At 47.0% G+C, this 22,532-nt stretch overlaps 1 protein-coding gene across 1 annotated transcript; it reads left to right on the forward strand.

Moving 5' to 3' along the window:
* The first annotated feature begins 673 nt into the window (after positions 1–673).
* On the forward strand, positions 674–22,511 carry NXF1 (nuclear RNA export factor 1). The gene is made up of 20 exons (XM_061549895.1): positions 674–919; positions 2,911–3,289; positions 3,557–3,725; positions 4,946–5,029; positions 7,058–7,162; positions 7,792–7,872; positions 9,418–9,487; positions 9,879–9,967; positions 11,277–11,384; positions 12,010–12,119; positions 15,289–15,325; positions 15,871–15,995; positions 16,644–16,751; positions 17,098–17,156; positions 17,294–17,409; positions 17,836–17,878; positions 18,428–18,500; positions 19,556–19,738; positions 20,761–20,821; positions 21,019–22,511. Exons 1-20 carry the CDS (start codon positions 868–870, stop codon positions 21,055–21,057), a joined length of 2,091 nt encoding a protein of 696 aa, XP_061405879.1. The 5' UTR covers positions 674–867; the 3' UTR covers positions 21,058–22,511.
* The last annotated feature ends 21 nt before the right edge of the window (positions 22,512–22,532 follow it).

Below are 22,532 nucleotides of genomic sequence, written 5' to 3' on the forward strand. Positions count from 1 at the left end.
CAACCCCCTCCAACCCCCCCCACCTACCCCCTCCAACCCCCCCACCAACCCCCTCCAACCCCCCCCCACCAACCCCCTCCACCAACCCACCTCCAACCCCCCCACCAACCCACCTCCAACCCCCCACCAACCCCCTCCACCCCCCCCACCAACCCCCTCCACCCCCCCACCAACCCACCTCCACCCCCCCACCAACCCCCTCCACCCCCCCACCAACCCCCTCCAACCCCCCACCCAACCCCCCTCCAACCCCCCCCCAACCCACCCCCAACCCCCCACCAACCCCTCCACCACCCCTCCCCCACCACCCCCCCACCAACCACCACCCACCCCCCCACCAACCCCCTCCAACCCCCCACCACCCCCCTCCACCCCCACCTACCCCCTCCCACCCCCCACCACCCCCTCCACCCCACCCACCACCCCCAACCTACCCCCTCCAACCCACCCCACCAACCCCCTCCAACCCCCCACCAACCCCCTCCCACCTACCCCCTCCAACCCACCCCACCAACCCCCTCCAACCCCCCACCAACCCCCTCCACCCCCCCACCAACCCACCTTCAACCCCCTCCACCCCCCACCAACCCCCTCCACCCCCCCCTCCAACCCCGCCCTTCCCGACCAAGTCTCGCGCCGCCAAGTCTCGCGAGATTCACTTCCGTCCGCGAGACTCGAGCACAGAGACGGGGGTTGACGGGTTTTCCCCCGCAATCGTTCCCGCTTCTGTTGCGCGTCGAAGCACAATAACCTTCGTCAATATCAAGATATAACACACACACACGAAACCCACAGCGGACAAACGGAGTTCGAGCTAGCTACAAGAGTAACCGGTGGTTGTTTTTTTAAATTAAATAACCTTCAAAGATGTCGCAGAAGCAAGACGCGGATCAGTTTTTCGACGGGCGCCATTATAGCGGTGAGTCAGGCGAGGCCTGCCGAAGGCCTCCGCAATCACCTTCCTCAACTCGTGTCAACCTTGGTCGATCCCCTGCTGGATGATCGCATCTCCCTTCCCCCTTACACAAGTCACACCGCCGTCCCTCGCGGCTTAACATTACGCGTCGGCACCTGCCCACGATGGTGATTCCACGGCTCCCGTGATTGTTTTGCGTGCGCGTTCTTGGCCCTTCTCCGCCTCGCTTTGGCTGTTGCTCTGTCGTTAATTCTTAACCAACGATCATCATCGTCCCCTCCCAACAGACATCGTCGTGTTATGTACCCGTGTTGGTCGAGTAATCGACGTGCCTCCTATATGCGGTGGCGAGATATGAGCAAATGTGACCCCCCCACCCCATGACCCACACGGCGTGGGAAAGCCCTCATCCAGCAGTGGATTTCTAAAAGAGCTGTACATGTATTGCATATTGGAGCACCTGCGATGTTCTTATAATATAAAGCCATCTAGAGCCCTCTCTAACGGACGCTCTTAGCCGTCGTGGGGCTTTACATTAATAGCTACACAATTACAACTGTGTAGGGTGGCAGGGTGTCAAGATGTTATCTCCCTCGCCTGGTATACGGGAGGGAGGTCGTGTGTTCGACCCCGACGACTGTAAATTTTGAATTTGTCTGGCTCTACATACCTGCAGTCGTGTGGATTATTCTCCGGACCCTCCGGTTCTTTTTCCCCTCCACATTTAGAAACACGCTTTTCGAGCATTTGTCTGCTATACTTTTCCACGTGATAAGCCACTTAGTCGGACAATCATTTGTGGTCAGGTCGCTTTTGAAAAAAAGCTATAATAGCTCAGTGGGTCTTACCTGGTAAAGTACAAATATTTTAATTAATTTCATCCCATGCACGCACATCTTATGCAACCAATATCTAACAAACTCCAAACTGTCATTCTTAACATATAATCCTTGGCACTCTTCCACTCTGAACACTATCAGCTTGGCAGCAGTGGTCGTTAGGATTAACGATTGATTGTATAAAGATATAAAACCATTTACAGACCTTTGCATTGTTGAACTTATTTCGCACCATACATAGCCAACCTTGTAATCGGAGGTACGGGACTCGGAGGTGCTAGAAGGCCTCCCTCCCAGGCCGTGACAATCGTGGGGTTGTTAGCCATACCACCATTGGAACCTCCTTTGCCAGCAGCAAAATATGATAATTCGTTTTTACCCTTTTATCTGGCAACAAAACTGACACCTTTATTTTTTACAAGGAGTCATGTTTGCATTGACCACAATACCTGCGGTGTGAATGCAAACAAAAACACAACTGATGATGTATGTATACTCTTAGTTCTTTCGGTAAAGTCACGTAGGTAAAAAAATGCAATTAAAATTTATAAAAATAAAACAATAAAAAACAAAAAATCACGACATTTCGGAGGCAACACACAAGTCTCCGTCATCAGGTGGGACCGTCACAGCCAGATTTGCTGCATCAAGTGAAGCAAGGATTCAAGATGTAAGCTTACATCTTGAATCCTTGCTTCACTTGATGCAGCAAGGATGCAGCAAATCTGGCTGTGACGGTCCCACCTGATGACGGAAACGTCGTGATTTTTATTTTTTTATTTTATTTTTATTAATTTCATTTTTTTACCTATGTGACTTTACCGAAAGAACTAAGAGTATGAATCCTTACAGTCACGAAAGCTTCAAATCTGATGATGTATGCACTGTCCTTGAAATTGATTGGTTGTTAGCCATACTTCACTCTCGGTGTGGATTGGTGGAGGGATGATAGATCTAGAACCGGTTTATATATCAATTGACACATGTTAGTCGTGGTGACTAGGAAACTAACTTAGCCAGATTCACAGCTCGGTTCGCTGACCACTTCAATAGCATTATCTTGTGCGCTAGAGTATTGTTTTAGATCTGCATTCTCAACCACTGAATGAACTCTTTGGCGTCCCATTCCTCCACTTTCCCATTCTGTGTGCACAGAACATGACGATCGCACGGGGTCTCAGGCTGTGGACCGGAGGAACAGGGGTCGAGGCCCTAGACTCTACATGGATGGGAGGTCGTCGGGGTCCCCTGCACGCTCTAGCGGTGGAGGAAGCAGCAGTGGCGGTGGTGGTGGTGGTGGCGGCGGCGGTGGTGGTGGCGGCGGCAGAAGAAGTGGACATGGATACTTTAGGGGAAATCGGAAAGGGAGGAATAACGGAGGCGGAGGCGGCGGCGGTGGTGGCAGTGGTGGCGGCGGCGGCGGCGGCAGGGGAGGTGGAGGTGGAAGAATAGGTGGCGCAAACCCCCGCTCCCATCTGAATGACGATGATGACGTGGACATGTGGGAAGATATTCCAACTTCACGGGCACGATTGTACGTATTATTCCAAGTGCACACATATGTGTGAGAAGTGGTCTGAAGAGTGGTGGCGTAGTGGTTGGCACACTGCACGATGATCCATTTGAAATGAGTTGTTTTCCTGGTTATGGCGAGTGATATTTAAACAATTCTAGCCTATAATTGGGCCTAATGCCAGCTCAGGAAAAAGTGCATATGTGCTTCCTCGTGACTGATTGCTGACCGCAGCGTGCTGTAATTTTCTGTGTGTTTTTTGTCGCGCACTCGGCTTGGCGTCACCAGCACACCGTACTCGACCAATCCCAATCGGTGGCGGCAGCAGCAGCGGACAGACCACCGGCGCTCGGCCGTTGAGGTCACTTTCCGTCCCGATTCGACGGGGTACGGAGGGCGACCGTCACACAGCACAAGCGGAGGCCACAGGGAGCGGTCGTTGTGGTACAAGATTACGGTAAGTGCAGCAAGTGCCCAGGCACGTGGAGATGGACCATCTGGGACAACAGGGTTTTGAGAATGAGATGCTGATTGTAAGAGTCGACAGTTGCACCAATAGGATTTTCATGACATGTTTATTTGGGTTTTAATTATGTTCCAGAACTCCCACAACAGTAATTACCAAAATTAAAATGTTGAAAATAACACTGGCTGCATGCACTGTCCTTCACATCTGCATCACGTGCATTATTAGTGTAAATTTGAAGTCCACAGAAATATAACCAGAGAGAAAAAAGGGGCTGATAAGGATGAAAAAGGGAAAGGGAGGGGGAGTTAAGAAAGGCTATTTTTTGGATGAACAACACATGCTCACATTTCCCTATCAATATGTCCGGAATCCCAGAATTCAATATGTAACATGGGAATGAGTTGAGGTTGAAATCTGATTGTAGTCTTTGAGCCTTGCAGTGCTGTAACTCATGTCCCAGTGCTGCCAGCCAAAACAACCCATGAATCACCAAGTCAATTAAGGTGCATGACGTAGTTGGAAATAGGTGTGTGATACTGAATCCATCATTTGATTAAACTAAATTATTACACTTTGCTATCTACATTGAATTATGCATATGAGAAAAGATAATGAATGATTTCTATAATGGATATGTGAATATTGAGTTTATTTTTATAAATTAAACAAAACTACAAATTAAGTAGATTTGTTTTACAATACACCGAAACAGGAAAACAAACCAAAAATGTATTCTTGTGTGATTACCCAAAAACATGACAATTTGTGAAACATTGTGGGGGTGAATTATTAAAAGTCCAATTGTAATGTTGTTACTGTTTATTCATAGAGGGGGTGCAATTGCTGATAGAGGTGTCAATAGTTAAAACAAATTCAAATAAGTATGCTAAGTGTTGAATTTAATTTGAATAACATTGAACGTTCTTTAAGGAGGTGAGAACATAGTAACATTACATTTTATTTTTCAATGTGACACCTGCACCACTGGCATTCCATACAGATTTTTACTTTTCAAATGTTGAAATGTCTTTGATTTTTTTTTTATTTCACGAATGCAGAGCTGTGCATGCACCCATATATGTTTACATGTGCACTTGCATCGTGTTCAGGTCAAGTATATTTTATTTTCACTTAAACACCTGACGCCCTTCTTGGCACAAATCTTTCACTCACAGCGCCCCGTTGTTGCTGTTTCGTTTGTGCACCAGATTCCCTTCGGAAAAAAGTACAACAAGACGTGGCTTTTGCAGTCGCTGCAGCAGGCTTCCTCCACGCCCTTTACTCCCGTGCAGGTATGTTTGTATTCGTATGGCCTCTGACTGCCCCCAACCTTGTATAAACACTGGTGATGTCACTGCCACTTAGTAACGAATGGCTGTTTTTGTTGTGCGCCATGTCTCCCTGCTAACAATCCGGCCACCTGAGTTTTGATTTCATGGCTGTGACCAACAGTGGTGACTATCTGAACAGGTCCTGATCGACTCCACGTTAATTGAGTTCCTGATGTGGTGTGTAATCATCAGCACTGGGGAGATAAAAGTGGCTGGGCATGGTGATGGTTTATACCACCTCGTGGACTGTACCAGCCTTTAAATTATCCTCATTAACAGAACTTTCCCCAAGTCTTATACATTTTGAAATGGCTACAATGGGCATATTTCGTTTTCTTATCTTGCTGTGAACAACGTAATAAATTCCCACCTGTCTGGTCAAATTGCCATTGGTTCAGTGCTCGAGGTTGTACTGTGATTGTGTCGCGACAACGACCACAACAATGATGCTTTCAGTTTAAAGTAGTGGCTTTTGTCAGCTGCATGCTGAACGTCAGGCACCAAACATGGGATTTGTTGGTACAACAAGCAAAGCTTTTGTTTTCCTTCACAGCAGCTTTGTGTTGCTACCCTAATTAATTATGATCTTGTAGTTTTGAACATACAAGAGCATATTGTGCCTTACAAATCCTGATAGGCGATGCTTAATTATTGAAATAATATACAGCCCTTTGTCATCCACTGCTGGATATAGGCCTTTATACCGTGTCAATTGTGGGGGTTATATGACAGTACTTTACCATGCTGGTTAGTGTGGGTTGGTGAAGGACAGGGACCCACTTCCTGGATCAAACTTAGATCACTGAATTTTTTGCACTGTGTGCTAATACATATTCAACTGCTCCCCCCAGGCTATACTTAATACATTCTGACATCTGAAATTCAGAGACTACTAATGCAGTCCCTTGGATTTTGTGTTAGGTGCACACCTGTGAGTATTATATGCCGTGGCCAGCATCGACTTTCTCAGAGATGCTGATGTGTCAGCAGGTTAGGACATGCTTGCCCACACTTGCTGCCTTGAAGCCAGGAAGAATTGAGTAGACATGACATAGAATTCAGGATTTTGCATGGCTTGTTGCCACAAGCAGTTGCACCGAGTCTTCAAGACTTTTGAGGCTTAGATGCAGTGGCACAGTGAATTGTAATCCCTGCATTTGTAAAATAAAATACGAAATAATTGTGGAGCATTGCAGGACCATGAAGGATGACAATGAGATGATGGGCATATTCACCCAGCAGAGGATAGACAATGGATGATAATGTCAGGGCTTTTTTGTTGTCGAGCATTTAATCTGCAACAATAATAATAAACTCACAATTGCTGCATTACTTCCTCGTGGCATTATTGCCACAGGATCACCTTTTCAGGATCCATTGTCTTTAAATCTGCTTAACAGAGCTTTGTTAAGTCAAACCATTATGTAAATTACTTCCATGATCTGGATTGTAAAACTTATTCATAATAATTTTGCCTGATTTCACATACCAGTTGGTTTATTGTGAAATTGATTTAACATAAAACTCGTGTTTTACTTGATTTTAAATGGTCTGTTGTATGCGGACTGGCCATTTGCTGAAACGTCGCATATCACATGTCTTTCTTTTCAATGTAGTTATGCTGCCGAATGTTGAGTTTTTTGCGATTTGTGAATGACTTTGAGCCCATGCCTGCACCTAGGCCAAGATTTCCATATCCTGAAAAAATATATAATTTTGTAGCCTTAGCTCCACATAATTCTGACAAGATAGCCATCGAGTAGCTAGGCAGGTGCAACTGCACCAGGGCCCACAGGCCAAAGAGGCCCATACTCCTAGCTAAGAAGGGAGAATATGGACAGGTTAACCTCACTACTTGCATTCCTAGCAGCAGGGCCCATGCCAACCATGTTATGCCGATGACCATAGCTCTGTTAATCTCTGTAAAAACAGAGCCCACATACACGCATGCTCGCTCACATGCTTGTATGTGTGCATGTCCTTCCTTAGTTCCACTATGAAGACAAGCGGGCAGTGTTCCACTTGGAGGACCGCGCGGCAGCCGAAGCTCTGAAGAGCATCTCGCGACAGATAGTGGACACCGACAACTTTAAGGTAAGTGCATCGGCTAAACCGTTGGTTTACCACCCAGTTCACCTATTGGCAAACAGCACCACCTGCTTTGAAGTGTCTTGAAGCTCAGTGATGTTTTCCTGGATGAAGGACAGTATGATTATCCTGATGCAGCCTTTCAAGATATCTCCTTTTAAGATTTCCACCAAAGTGAACTGCAGGTCATGGGATGTTGACGTAATCAATGAATATGTATTCCTATACCTACAATGCGTGCATTGAGTCATAAGTGCAAGAATAATTTATTTTTCGATTTGTATATGCTCTATGTGACCTCTGCATCCATTCAACACGTTTCGCAATCATAAATTAAAATATGTTTTAATTAAATTATGAGTCTGGTAATTCAACTTGTTGGGGGTAGTTAAGATTCAAATCAAAATCAATTCACATGTTTTGTACTTGTGTTATGAGTACAGTTTTGTTTTACCTATTACATAAATTACAATTAATTCTCACACGCACACTATTTGCTGCAAGTAGTGTGAACACAATAATCGATGCATCATTATTTTCCTATTGGATGAACAACATGTTTAAATAACGGCAGAGTGTGCCCGTAATCCCTGTGGCAAGCTAATCTGTGTGGCCGCTCCCTCCTCCGCTTGTAGGTCGCCGTTGTAATGAACCAATCGGGCCCACCGCCGTCGCTCCTTAATGACCTGAAAGAGGAAGATCTGCAGCACATCAAGGTGAGGAGGTCATGCACATGGTCGGCAACCACCTGCAACGTGTGAAACGCTGCTGCGTGTGTGTGTCTTTGTGTGCTCACACACTGCGTTAAAAATTCGAAAGTCCTACTTCAATTCGTGGCAAACACGAGTCACATCTGAGTCCTATCTGAACAAGTCCAGGACCTCGTCTGGGGCGACTTAACTCTACATGACAATGCCTGGTGTTGTAAGCGAACATTAACACAGGGGCGTGGTGCTAACCACACCACCCCTTTGTGCACTGTCCCAGTCTTAATAGATGCTTACTCGCAGCTTCTTGCCCAAACAGTCTTAAAGGCTGTGGGGGGGATCTTTATGTGTGTGGAGAGCGGTGGAATAGTGGATTAGTCATCGGAGTTAGATTTCAAACCATGTGGAATATCAGTGGCAAGTTGTATTTTCATCTGAACCTATCATGAACTTCCCCTAGTTACACTTAGACCTAAACAAATACCTGCTGAGGTGTGTAAATATCAGCATTTGAGAGACAAATGCACCTGGGTGTAGTGTAAACCACTTTCTGCTCTTGTGAGCCATAACAGCACTTGCCTCGATAGTCTGGAATTTAAATGGAGAATCTTTGTGTCTTTGATGTGGTAGTTGAGTGAGCACACTGTACCGTGGTCCTGGCAACCATGGCCATACTCCTTTAGAAATTAACATCTCAGTTTGGTCAGCTTGACCTAAAAAAACATCTGGCGCTCTTATGTAAACAACATAGCATCGTGAGTGGCAAAGGCAGCCAGCTATGAGTGTCCTTGCAAGTGTTTGGGTAATGCCATTTGCCGTAATTGGTGCTCGTTAACAACCTTTGTCCTCGCAGATGATACTAAAACTAGCCTTTTGCCCGTCCAAGGACGGGTGTATTGCAGTAAATCTGAAACTTGCAAGCGAAAAGCAGACCGTGACGTGATTGCATTAATGCGAGTGCAATTTTCAAAGGCACGGTGACACAGACCTATTTAATTTTATGGTTATAATCTCTTGTTCATCATGGCGTTCTTTTTACTTTGATGTCGCAATAGCGTTACGGAGATCTCGTGACGTGAGAGTTCTGCCTTTGTCGTGAGGGTTGTGAGTTGACGCCGAGAAGGGGGGAGGAGGCTCCTCGGCCTCCCATGTAGAGTGACGTCACCCGCTAATTATGAATGGGGGGGGGGGGGTGTTCATTTGGAGGACATCACCTGTGAATAATTATTAATGAGGGGGGGTCCATATGGAGGATGTAACCTGTTCATGATTATTAATGAGGGGAGCTGGTCGACGTGGAGTGACGTCACGAGCCTTGCACACAGACATTTTTGGCTAATTATAGTAGATAATAATGGGGGGTGCCCATTTGGAGGACGTCACCTGTTTATTATTAAGGGGGGCTGTTCGATGTGGAGTGACGTCAATTGCTCATGATTATTAATGAGGGGGGGTGGGGGATGTATAGTGACGTCACGAGCGTTAAGGACATTCCTGGGTGATTACAGTAGGTATTGGACGCTGTGTGTGTGTCTGCGCTTGTATCTTGTCTAGGAATGTTTAAGCCGAAGGTTCGAACCTGCTGAACAAGCCCTAGACTTGAGTGGAATAAGAAATGATGAAGGTAACTCACAAAAATTACGTATAATTTTATTTAAAGAAATATATATTAATTCACACTTCACAAAGTATTTAGTGGTTTACCACATCACCATTTGCGCTTTTATAAATGATCACGATTAAAGGATACTATTTAATTCAGGGATTGATTGACTTATGTATTGTTTATAATGGCTCTTATATAACTGACTCATCTTTGTGTGTTGTTCATCCCGTTAACATAAAAGTAACACGTGAACGTTATTTTGCGAGGTTGTAATTCCACGTATGAGCAGTCTAGTTCTTGTATCATGAGAGTGAGAATAGAATTTTAATGTACCAATTACTGAACCGTTACGTGCCTACTTTCCAACATGGTCCTCAGGTGTGCAATGTCGTGTGTGCTGTTCTCCCAGAGCTGCAGGCCCGAGGCGTTGACTTGGTCATGAACCGCAAGAGCTGCATGGACGCGGTGACCAAGATCATCAGCGAGAACATCCCCACGGTACGGCCTCTCCTCACGTCAGCCTTTTTGTATTAATCTAGATTTGAAGCTTTCGTGACTGCAGGAATCCATACTCTTTGGTTCTTTCGGTAAAGTCACGTAGGTATAAAATAAATCACGACGTTTCGATTGCAACACAAGCAATCATCATCAGGTGGGAAAACCACAGCAAGAAAAAGAAAAAAATATTCTTGCTGTGGTTTTCCCACCTGATGATGAATTGCTTGTGTTGCAATCGAAATGTGATTTATTTTATTTTATACCTACGTGACTTTACCGAAAGAACCAACGAGTTACTTTTGTATTATTTTTCTTTATTTCACATGTGCTATCGGCATTGTGAAATGAAGCCTTCATTAGGAATGAGCACGTTTTGGGCATCCCTTTAAACGCAGCCTTCATGTGTCCACAATAAAAGATCTGTTGGGGTTTTGCACCTCCAGTTAGTGGGGTTGGCTATGTACGGGGCAAAAGACGTTCAACAGACATCTTCCTTAAATAATATTAATGCCTTTTGCTTTTCCAGAAACGCCTCCTTGAGTATTCATGCTTTTTAGGAAGGTCCTCCACTCAGATATTTGGCCCATTCAATTCATGTGTATTTATCATTATCAGGAAACTGGAGAACCCGGAGGAAACTCACCACACCGTACACGAAGGGGGGGGGGGGGTCGTTGTGTGACACTCTGCACTGCCATCTCTTGGCCACATCTGGCAGCCCCACGTCCACAAATACTAACCAGGCTTAACTCGCTTATCTTCCGAGATTCACCTATATCGGGCACATTCAGGATAATTTGATCATAGGCAGTGGTGTAGGAATGAGCACATATTAAAGCAATCATCCTTATAAGCACTATCTTTAGATATAAGAAAATATCTATAATAGGCCAGAGAACACCTGCTAAACATACAAGGGGATGACACTCAAAGCTAGGCACAATTCGATTCAATCCACTTCCTGTACTGCCATTTCCTAGCCACCTCAGTCGTAGATATGGGAGTTGCGAAGATTAATGTGATGCACCAAACCTCTCCAAAATGGTAGATTAGAGGCATGTGTCAACAGCCATAAGTGGGCATGTGCTTTGCCATTATTATAGCCCATGTTGTACCCAGCGATCATAACTTCCTGTCAACTCGAGATAAAACCAAACTGCTGATGAAGAGTTAAAATTTTTGCATTGTTGCCTCTGCTACTGAAAGGTTTGCAATGGGGTCGGAGCCCGTATGAATGTGATGCACAATCTGTCCACATTGATGGAAATTTGTAAACGTGCTGTGCCTCCCTGTCCCTCCGCTCCTGCAGATCATGTCCCTCAACTTGAGCAGCAATCGCTTGTACCGGTTGGACGACCTGGCCGAACTGGCCCAGCACACGCCGTCTTTGAAGACCATGAACCTCTCCAGAAACGAGGTGCGTACGACCGCCACTCTCCACTGATCATGTCACATTTTTTCTGACCCACATCTTGTCATTATTAATCTCATCCTGACAGTGATTCAATGTATCTTTAAACAATTCTATTCAAGAATCAATATTGTTTCTATTGGTCTTCCAATGTTGCGTAGTTTTGCTTTAGCCTTTTTTTCATTTTGTTAGATAATTAATTATCATGTGCACGGTGAGTGTGGTGAATTTAATGGGTTAATGCATGCCTTACATCTTGGAAATGTTTGTTGAGCTTTGAACAGTTTTCTGCAAGCATTTATATCTCTTGGGTATCAGATGTGGGTTATGAAGCACTATAATTCAACTAAAGATGGTCCAATGTAAACAAAACTTTTGTTTAAAGTTACGAAGCTATTTGGGATTAACCTGTTTAAACCACAAATATTTATGAAAGGTTTGTTTAAAAGTTAGGAGACCTAGACCACAACACAACAAACTATTCCACCCATCAATCTTCGTACTGCTCATTAACAACTTCCAGAGATCAACGCGTGTTGCAAAGCCCCCTACCTTGTTAAGCTGGTAATCTGACCTCAGGTGTGGCTATTCAAACCACTAATTGTATGCAAATGGTATGCATATTGCGTAGCTCAAGTCCGAACGTGATCTGGACCGGATCAAGGCTTTCAAGCTGGAGGAGCTGTGGCTGAGCGGCAACTCGCTGTGCGACTCCTTCCGTGACCAGTCGGCCTACATCAGGTACCGTATCCCCGTGCCGCTGCCGTGAACTGTGGGGCATGCATTGTCGCCAGGTCGCCCGCCCGTCAGCTCGCTCGCCCGCCCGCTCCCCCGCCCGCCCGCTCCCCCGCCCGCCCGCTCCCCCACGCCCACTGGCAGTCACACTCTTGCCACACACAGATCGAGAAGAGTTTTGTGATTTGTTGAGAGAAGGCGCAATACTGTACACTGATATACGTTTACTTTTTACCCTGGGTCGTCGAATGTTTTTCAGTTGTCGAATAGACAACTGAAAAATATTCGGAAAGAAGCGGTTGCCATTGACTAATCAAGATGCGCCAGAGTTTTCATCCTTAACAAACTTACACCATCACCTTGTTGTCACGCTCTTGGGCCTGCATACTGCTACCGCAATATGCTCAAGGGCTTTTGTATGTTTGCCGTAGTTACCTCATCATTCAGACCCACCGAGCATTCTACAGCTGGGTTCTCCCTAAATTAATAACTCTCTCAAGTAGTCGTTGTGAGAGATGCATGCCTTCTCGTGCGCTGCGTTTATTATTTTCTGACGGTCACAGATTTACAATCTGTCACGCGAGAAGTAATAGTGAATCGCTTTTGCTAATTTGTGAGCAGTCTTGTCAGGACATCTACATCCGTGCTGTTGACTTGGTGTTTGTAAGCGTGTTGCGTGGATTGTCTCGACCACCGCCGTCTGTTTTCTGGCGTTTGTGTCGTGATTGTGCCTCCCATCTCTCACCGGTGATCCTGCTAACATTGGTTTCATTCACGCCGACAGGTGAAGCTGTGAGGCCTGGGGACATTTTCACAGCTGCAACCTTTCCAATTCTGTTAAAGTTTTGTCCTTAAAATTATTTCATTCGTAATTTTCCTCTGAAAGCCTACCTTGCCTTCGTTTCTTCCGACATTCATCTCATTCTCCACTTCATGATGTGCACTCGATACTTTCAGCCTAGTCAACAGGATGGAAGTATTTTTAATTTCTAATGATGAAAGGTAAACCTATAGAAGGAAAAAGGCGTTCTCTGTTACTGTGCCTCTGAGTTGTTCTCAATCTTCGAGAGTCAGCGAAAATTGTGCTCATAAGTTGAAATTATTATGACTATTATAACAGACAGAGGTAAAGATACCAGCAGTGGGAAGGAAAAGACTGCCACCAGGCTGGCACCCAGAGATGGCAGGAATAAAAGTGCCCATTGTTGTGGCTCGTTCCGTTTTAAACGAACGCTGGGAACGTCCCGGGAGGGTCAGCCTGTCTCCATAACAACAACGCTTGCGCCGCGAGCCTCGGCAATCAAAGGAGAGGAGACGATGGTGGAAAATAGAAGCTTAAGAAGAAGTCGTGAAGGAAGCTGCCCCCCATGTTGCCGCGTGCCCGTGCAGGCCCGGCCACCGCAACCACACAGGGTCGTTGAGGAAGGCCTGTTAGCCGAGGACGGGTAAGATCCCTCATGGCGAGGGACAACCTAAGACAGGCGCGGCCGTGCAACGACCCTGCCCCTGCTGCCCCCTCTGCCACAAGGGTCCCACTCACCGTCGGCACCCTTCACCCGCCTATCGCTGTCACGCTGCTTCACCCTTTCACCCGCCGCTTTTATCTTCACTGCAATCGTCGAACATCGTCCCCAGGCGCATATTAATCCGCTCGGTTTGGGGCCGGCGCTGCCACGTGAGGGGCGCTTGCCGCTACACTAGGTACCCACGATGCAATGGCGGCGGAGGAGTGCAGCAGGGGTGGTCTGGGCTCTGGCCGCATATGGCATAGAGCCCTGTTTGGTGCGGAGAGGCGCGACTGCTCTGATTGTGAAAATGACCGACAGTGACCCCACCACCATCCGACCACTGCCACCACCAGTGGCAGTGTTACAACAATGGAACCATGACGACCACATCTTGCTGGGAAACTAGGCCAGCCCGTACCCTTGCTTATCCCCCACCTTAGCTGAGCCTGCAGCACCACGGTGGGGTTGGGCTGACAGACCCCGAAAGAGGCCGATGCCTGCAGTAGCAGGCAGACTAGTTTTAATGCATTCCACGGGTTATTAAAGGGTACTGTGGACAGAGGAGACACTTGTTAATTAAGCAACTTGTTATTTTCCCTGTTGACCTGGCTGGAATGGCGATTGCCTCCATTTTCTTTTCATCGTCCACATCACTCTTTTTTTTTTCCGATGACTGGAATGACCGTCACTGGAGCTCCTCTCACTTGCAGATTCAGCGCCGTCTTGGTCACTCACCTGCTTTTTTGCTGTGAACGTTGAGGGTGGCGGAGTGCAGTGTGTCGTCCCACAGCTTTACCCACGTGTGTACCCTTTCCTGACGCCCCCACGTCACCGCAACCCCTACCGGAGATGAGCAGAAAGTGGCGTGGGTGCCGCAGTTCTTGGAACGGCGCCCACCCAGCCTGCCTGGCCGCCCGGCTGCCTTCGTGTCGTATTTTCCAGTTGCAGTGTGAGTGTGGTTGTAGGAATCGCTTGTCGCGACTGGTGACTGGCAGTGGTGAGTACGTAATGTAGCCCAGGAAGCCGGGGTCTCTCTCGACACTTGCTGCTTTCTGTTGGACGAGAAACTTTTTATGCTTTAGTATCCGTGCCATTGCAATGGCAAGGTTATATTGAGCACGCAAAATCATGCTCGTGATTCAATCATTGTGATCTAAGTGCAGCAATCACTGCTCACGACCCAGGTCACAGTAAAGCAACACAGGAGGCAGCAAGGGCTTAATATGGTGGCAGTCAGTGACGCAGGTTTGTGTACACAAATGGTAATCACAAAGGGGGTAATCAAATCGATCTTTTCCACTTATACTATCCTTGCTTAAAGCAAAATTCAGTCCAACGGTATTAAAGAAAATGATTTAAAATAGTGTATTGTTTCAAATGCGCTGCAAGAAGCGTTAACAGCTCGTAAAAAAAAACTTAATTTATTTTACGTTTTCTTTAATACGAGAATGAAATTTGCTGAAGTGATGGCAAGCTCCGAGACTCTTGGGTGGTGTAACTTGGCAAGCGGTGGGGGGGGGGGGGGGTAAAATGTGAGGCAGTGACGCCACGGGTAGGGCGGCTTGGCGGGCCTGCGAGGGTGAATGTCACGGTGCCAGCGAGCACCACTGCCCTGTGCTCGTGTCCTGTCTCTGACTGCACGCGTGTGTGCGTGTGTGCGTCGACAGCGCCGTGCGACAGCGTTTCCCCAAGCTTATGAAGCTGGTGAGTTTTCCTGCCTCGCGTCGTCTCTCAAGCCTAACCTCGCACTGCGATATTTATAATCGGAGAAAGCGTTTGGTAAAAGGGGGCACCAGTTAAAACTCCCCAAAAAAGTTAACTGAAGAAATGTGTAAAAATGTTACATGTCATGTTTATCGATGATACCCTGACACAAATTGGCACGTGGATGGCTGTTGAATGTCTGTTTTTTTGTTTTTGCCCAACTGGCGATCATCATCACCGTTATTGCTATCACAAAAACTATTATCACTGTAATCAATTTACACCACCATTGTCACTACAACGATATTCATCATTGAATCATTACCACAATCATCACTTTCAACACATTTTCATCACCATCATCGTCACCACCACCATCATAATCAACACATCACGACTATCATCACTCCTACTTTTGTCACCATCATGTTAATATCCTCATTATTACCATCACCACTTATCAAATATTTCATCATCACCACCATCATATTCTTCATCAACACCATTGCCATCATCATCGTCATTTTCATCATCATCGCCATCAGGATGGACAGGAGCTGCCGCCGCCGATCGCGTTTGACCTGGAGGCGCCCACAACTCTGCCGCCCACCAGGGAGGGTTACTTCCCCAACGATGAAATCAAGAGCCTAATTCTGCGGTTTCTCACGCAGTAAGGGACCTTCCCAGGCACCACACACATACATGCTGCAGTGTTGCAAAGTTTTCCAGATTATATCATGGGCTTTTTTCTTCCGTATTTTGAAACAACAGTAGGTGGTGCGTCCTAAAGCCTGGAGAACCAATGAATCAAACATTCTTTATTTTACGTGCCAATATCAGACTCAATAAAGTAGGCATCAGTGCACATTACAGTAAAACGAGAACGGTAGTGTGCTATACGGCAACAGGAATGAAACCCGTCATGACCTCAGCGGCTAACAGACTGAGCGATGTGGATTTTAACCGCGCGCAATGAATAGCAAATGAAAACCTACGTGACTTTACCGAAAAAAACAAAGAATACAATGATGTCTTTAACCTTATGTATGGTGTCTAATCCATGTGTTACCCTTTGTGTATAAATGTAATTTAACATCATCTCATTTAAAGTTTCTATTTGTTCCGTCTTGTTTGTATGGTGTTCTTCCTTGAGCCTAAATGTATAATTGCAAGTAATGTGCATAAATAATACATTCTCACGTTCAATTCGATACCACGTGTTGTTGAGCATAAGAATTGATTTCAGTTATTGAATCGATGCAATGTCCCGGGACTGCCGACTAATGTGCTTTTGTGTGCATGTGCTGTGCATTGGCAGGTACTTCACCGTGTACGATTCTGCAAACCGCCAGAGTCTGCTCAACGCTTATCACGACACTGCTTGTTGCTCCATCACCATCCCACACAGCCCTCAAAACCCCTCGAAGTGAGTTGCTGCCCCAGAGAGACAAACACGCACACACTGGATGGCAAGGCTCTTGCATGGACAGATCTATCGTTGTATACCGCAGACGATGAGATCCTTTGTGTGCCCAAAATCAGCATAAGTACTCGCTGGCATGAACAAGGCCACAAGCGATCCATTAAAAGATTACTTTCAATGTTCAAAGTAAAGTCTGACTGCCAAGTTCATATAAAAAACGGCTTATGCTAAAATATCTTGATACCATAAGAAAAAATATCTTCGTGTTTGACAAATGAAACACGATTCCGAATGCAAGTGCAAGCCGGTAAGTTTGCCTAATATTCCAAATCGACGTTTGCACCTACAGAAGCAGCCTGGGCGAGTACTTCAAAGAGAGCCGCAATATCAAGAGGCTGAAAGATCCAAGTGAGTGCCCGTTTCTGAGCGCATGACGCATCTCTCTGGCGGAGCTGGTGCCAGGGAGCGCCCCGCTCTGTTGCCGCACGTCGCCGTTTCATACCGTTTTGTCACCCGCCTTTCCCTCGTCCCCCCCTCCCCCGCAGTCATGCGGCAGAAGCTGTTGAAGCACACGCGGCTGAACGTGGTGGCATTTCTCAACGAGCTGCCGCACACACAGCACGACTTGCCCTCCTTCGTCATCGACGTCAGCGTGCACCTGGTGAGCCAAATTAGCTTTTGCTAAACCACCTCCCCGTGTAACCCGCATGCCCTCGCTGGCTCGGCAACTTATTAATGTTTAACCATATATTGTTTGTTCATTCGCACCTCCGATTAAGCATGGTTGGCTACGTACGTTTCGAAAGAAGTTCAACACATATATGTGTAGTGTTATCATTTGCAGACACACTGGTTGGAGGCAAAAACTTTTATTCATACGTGACATCGTTACACACGGTACTATATAACCTAACTCACTTCGGACGGCTACTTACACCTATCCTCTCCGCACAGGATAACTATATATCTGGTCAGAGCAGCCACGTACTGTTGACCCTGGCATCGACCCTAACCCTGCAGTTTCCACTTCTTGGGTTGCTGCTGAGTAAGGCAGCGGTCATGTTGACTCGAGACTCCTGTTTTACAGGCGTCCCTGCTGAACTTCACAGTCAACGGCTTCTTCAAAGAGAGTGAGTGCCTGACTTATTCACATTCATCAGCATCAACACGGCATCAACATCATCATCAGTTTTATCACCAACAGTAGCCGCATCAATTGCAATGCAATGGTGGTTTAACTACACCAGGTGCATTTGGCGTCACGTTTCCTACAAACCATTGTAGTTGATCTTCTGCTGTGGTGGTATTTGCCCACAACGCGGTTATCTAATGCCCGTGTTGCCTGTGCCATGTGTGAATGCTCATCGTCGTCACCATCAGCCATAATCACTCCACTATTGGATGAAGGCCTCAAGCCATCACCGTTTCTCACGACCCTGCAATGTAACAATGTACACAGCGCCTACGCACGAGTCGACTTCATCGCTTCCGTCTCCTCGGTGGCTGCCTTGTCATATTCGTTCCACTCCCTGGCTTGCCCTCTCCATTGGCGTTCTTTATTATCGGCCATCCTTGCTGAACATTTGTTTTTCTTAACAGTATGAATGATACCGTTTACCTGCGAATGTTCTCTAAATCCACGTGTTTTACTCTTTCTACCTGTCAATGTGGATGCTCAGCCGAGGGGAAATGCCGTGAGTCAGTGAGGGCCTTCTCGAGGGTGTTTCTCGCCGTGCCGGCCGCCAACGGCGGGTGAGTCTTGAGCACCGTGGCACACACGTGCCTCGCATTCTGACGCTTTACAAATCACATTGTACACACACACACAGAGCCCCGAAGCGAAAGCCAGGGTCTTGAGTGACATCTCTACTGGGTTTTTTTTGCGGCGTGGTTCAGGTTTCTAATTGAAGTGCGTGTCCATCCTGCATTGACACCACTCGCCCCGCTGCTAGTGACGCGATATTACGTTGCACAATGTGCCTCTCAGCTCGGCAACCTGTACACCAACAGCTGTGAATCGACAGCAAAAAAAGACCTGTCAACGTGATTAGCACGGTTGGCTAAGTACGGTGTGAAAGAAGTTCAACAAACATAGATACATTCTATACACACTTGGACTTAAGCGTACTGCACACACCTCGCAAGCACCTCACTCACCGGGGTGTGTGCCTCCTTTCCTTCCCCCAGTGCACTCCATGGGAGGCATAAAAACACAAAGCACGCGAGGGACAATGGAAATAACTATAAATAGGGTTTCCCTCCCTGCACCAACCACCAGTGACTTCCTCTTGCAAATGAGCAGTGCTTGGAAATTTAGTCTGTATGCTGTGCCTAGCGTTTTTTATGTGGTTTACAGACTTAGAGCTGATTCACCAGCCGGTTGTCTGATTTGACTTCACCATCCGAGCTACCTCCCACCGCATATCACAAAACTCTCGTGTCTCCTTTGTGGAAATGCCTCCGCGTGATGACAAATTCTGCTCCATCATAATCTCACTGCAAATCCTAGGACCCCAATTTTTTATAAATACAACAAAAATCCATACATGACTACAAGCAAATAGCCGATGATTCACTTTCGGTGGCAACACATGTAATCCTTTATTAAGGGATATCCTTGGGGAGGATCCTACATTGCATATTTGGTCAGAACCGCATTAAGTGTTTTTGCATTCCTCGATTGCTGCTGCTCATCTTTCCTGCTTGCTTGTCCTCTGCTGCTCTTTCCACTTGTGCGCTCGTAACCTTAACCTGCCCCGTGTCTCCCCCCTCCTGCCCCTCCACCCATGCTGTCATGGTGCCGTCAGGCTGTGCATCGTGAACGACCAGCTGTTTGTGCGCAACGCGAGCACAGAGGAGATCCGCCGCGCGTTCGTTATGCCTGCGCCCACGCCGTCGAGCAGCCCCGTACCCACGCTCACGCCGCTCCAGCAGGAGATGCTGCAGGCGTTCTCCACGCAGTCCGGCATGAACCTGGAGTGGTCGCAGAGGTGGGCAAGGGAGCACGTGTGCAGGGCCTCACGACACGCACAGACAAATGTCCCCCATATAACCTGAACAGACTTTTGGGGCAAGTGCTGTTAGCGGGCACCTGTGAAGGCCGGCACAGTACACGAGGGGGTGGGTGGCCAGCACCACGCCCGACCACCTTTGTCTCCCCAGTGGCAATGTTTACACACCAGATATTCAGTTGAGGCTGAGTCGACCTATGGGAGGCCCTGGACCGGTTCAGATAATCGTCACTGGGGTTGGCCGTGAGTGGGAATCGAACTCGGGTCGCTGGATTTGTAGGTCAGCGTGCTAACTGCTGTGCCACCGCTCCCCACACGCACGTGTCTCTCGTGATGCAGTTTCTTGCTGTGTTTCAACAACGATCAGAAACGGCCCAGCGTGCCCTACTTTTATTCTCCCAATCCATCTCCCCTGCCTCTTTTTCTAGTCGGAGGCAAATGGCAGTGATAGTTTATTTTGAACGAGGTTTACTATAAGCTGTATTTTGCTTGCCTCATCCCAAACTAAAATCTGAATATTTTTGTACATTTCTGCTGGGGTTTTTTTTAAACACTTACAGTAAGAGGCGACCCTGACGGTGCGTCATTGCCGCGTTGATCATGTGATTTTACAACTGTGTCCTAAGTCAGCCCACCGCAATGTCTGCTGCTCTCATAGGAAAGTGAGCCAGGTGGCTCAGTGTAGGGGACTGCACGGCACACTCACATTTAAGAGCGGGTCATCCGCATTTTCCCTCCACATTTAGAAACATGCGTTTAGAGTATTTGGCTGCTATACATTTCCACATGATAACCCACTTGTGGCCAGGTCGCTTCTGAAAAAGAGCTATATAACTTAGTGGGCCTTACCTGGTAAAATATAAAATAGTTTAGTGAAGAGTGGGCGTGACCATTTCATGCTGCCGTGGGAATGGGAACCAGTGCCCGGTTTGCAAACCGGTTTATGGATACGCGGCATTGACTGGTTTCCCCTCCATTGCTTTGTGTGCGTTTACCCACAGATGCCTCCAGCAGCACAGCTGGGATTTCGAGCGGTCGGCACAAATCTTTACTCAACTTAACGTAAGTGCCGTCCCTCACCTCCACCGCTGACCGATACGCGGGATTGCAAATGGACGGTTGTGTTTGATGAGCATCTTCTAATCATACTGCTTGTCTCCCTTTTTCATTCCGCCCCCCGCCTCTCTCTCCCCCGGCGCTGTTCGCTGCTCCGGTTCCGGCTGTGGCCACCGCTCCGGTTCGGATCTTCTCGTCGACAGACTGCAGGGCATATTCCCAAGGAAGCATTCGTGAAGTGATCTGGGAGGCATTCCCCCCCCCCCCCCCCCCCCCACTGAACTTGGTTCCGGACAGAACCTCGCTCACGGTCCAAAATTTTTCCTTCACGTCGTCGGCCTTTCGTCTCGCGTCCTTTTTGCAGAATCCTTTTTTTTACAATGGTGGGGAGGGAATTATGTAAAAACAAAAACTATGGCAACTGTCTCTCCCCCACCCCCCCTCTACTCTTTTCCACTGTACAACCAAGCCATGCTGGGGCCATGCCAAAAGCAGCCCAGTACAACTCAGGAGGCACAAAGTTGTTTTTCCACTGCGGAAGCGAAGCTGCATCATTGACGCCTTACGCACACAAGGATTCAAGACGCCGCGTGAATGACGCGGCGACGCCGTGTCGGGAGTTGCGCCAGTGCCACAATGGACGCAGCGTCGATAGTCCTGGCCCTGCTTGGCCCCGAGCCAGATACCAGTGCAGTTATGGTTTGGTTCCGGCTCTGCGCGGAAAATTATCGGTGAAAAACCAGTACTGTGAGGGCCCCTCCTCCTGGGCGGGCTTGGCTCGGATGTTCCATTTGCAAAGTGGGAGGGGGGGGGAGTACCCTTCCATCTGACCCACACTTTAAAACCTAGGCACGTACTGCTTGTTTTGATCTCGACTTCATTGTATCAAAAGTTATTTAATGGAAATAAAAATCCATCGGTTGAAACTCAGTACAAAAGAGACAGGGAGCCAGTAATGGTTAGAACTGCGCGTTTTTTATGTTGGTTGTGTAACTAACGTTTTAACAAGTATTACGTTTGGAAAATACGATTAATGCTTAGTAACGCTTTTAGCTCCCGCAGCGCTTAAATCATAGCTCCTCAAAGCCCCCTTCCCCCCCACCCACTACAGTGCAGATATCCTTATTTACCAGTCGAAAGGATTCCTTAAATGGTTGTGTAAAGGCTTCACTAATTTGAAGATCACGCGGGAATGTGAAAAGGCAGATGGACAGACAGACCATGATGGGAATGAGAGGTCACTGGAGCTCAAGAAATCTACTTAAGGATCCATGTTTCGTAGAGTTGACACAGGTGAGCGTGCGTAGCGTATCTTTTACCGTTAACTTTAAGGCTTAACGAATTGTGCTTTTTTTGAAGAAAACCTGGCTTGTACATGTGCAAAAGTCATAATTGTATTTACCAATTAGCATCGCAATGAATGAAAGACTAGGGGCTTATGTGTTGACTTTTGAGAGTTGTGTGTGTGTGTGTAAACGGTCACACTTGGCAGAGTAAATATGAATCTTAGCCAAGTGCCAACTGCTGTGGTGCTTGAAAACCGTCTTCTACTTTACGCCTGGATGTGATACGCTTTTTTTTTATAAAAATGTCTGGATATGTGGAAACTTTAAAGTTTATGTAATTTTTTGAGCAGGGCTGGTTTTTGTTGTTTAAAATGAGCAAACGACACAATAATAAAAGATGATCTCTGCTATACCTCCATAATGTACGTTTT

The sequence above is a fragment of the Lethenteron reissneri genome, chromosome 11 (genome assembly GCF_015708825.2).
Source record: "Lethenteron reissneri isolate LAM-NWPU_2019-01 chromosome 11, ASM1570882v1, whole genome shotgun sequence".
Classification (NCBI taxonomy): domain Eukaryota; kingdom Metazoa; phylum Chordata; class Hyperoartia; order Petromyzontiformes; family Petromyzontidae; genus Lethenteron; species Lethenteron reissneri.

Coding starts and splice junctions, on each gene's coding strand:
- NXF1 (XM_061549895.1), top strand. CDS start 868: ATGTCGCAGAAGCAAGACGCGGATCAGTTTTTCGACGGGCGCCATTAT. Junction 15,996..16,643: donor ATTCTGCGGTTTCTCACGCA/GTAAGGGACCTT, acceptor GTGCATTGGCAG/GTACTTCACCGTGTACGATT. Junction 17,410..17,835: donor TCGACGTCAGCGTGCACCTG/GTGAGCCAAATT, acceptor CCTGTTTTACAG/GCGTCCCTGCTGAACTTCAC.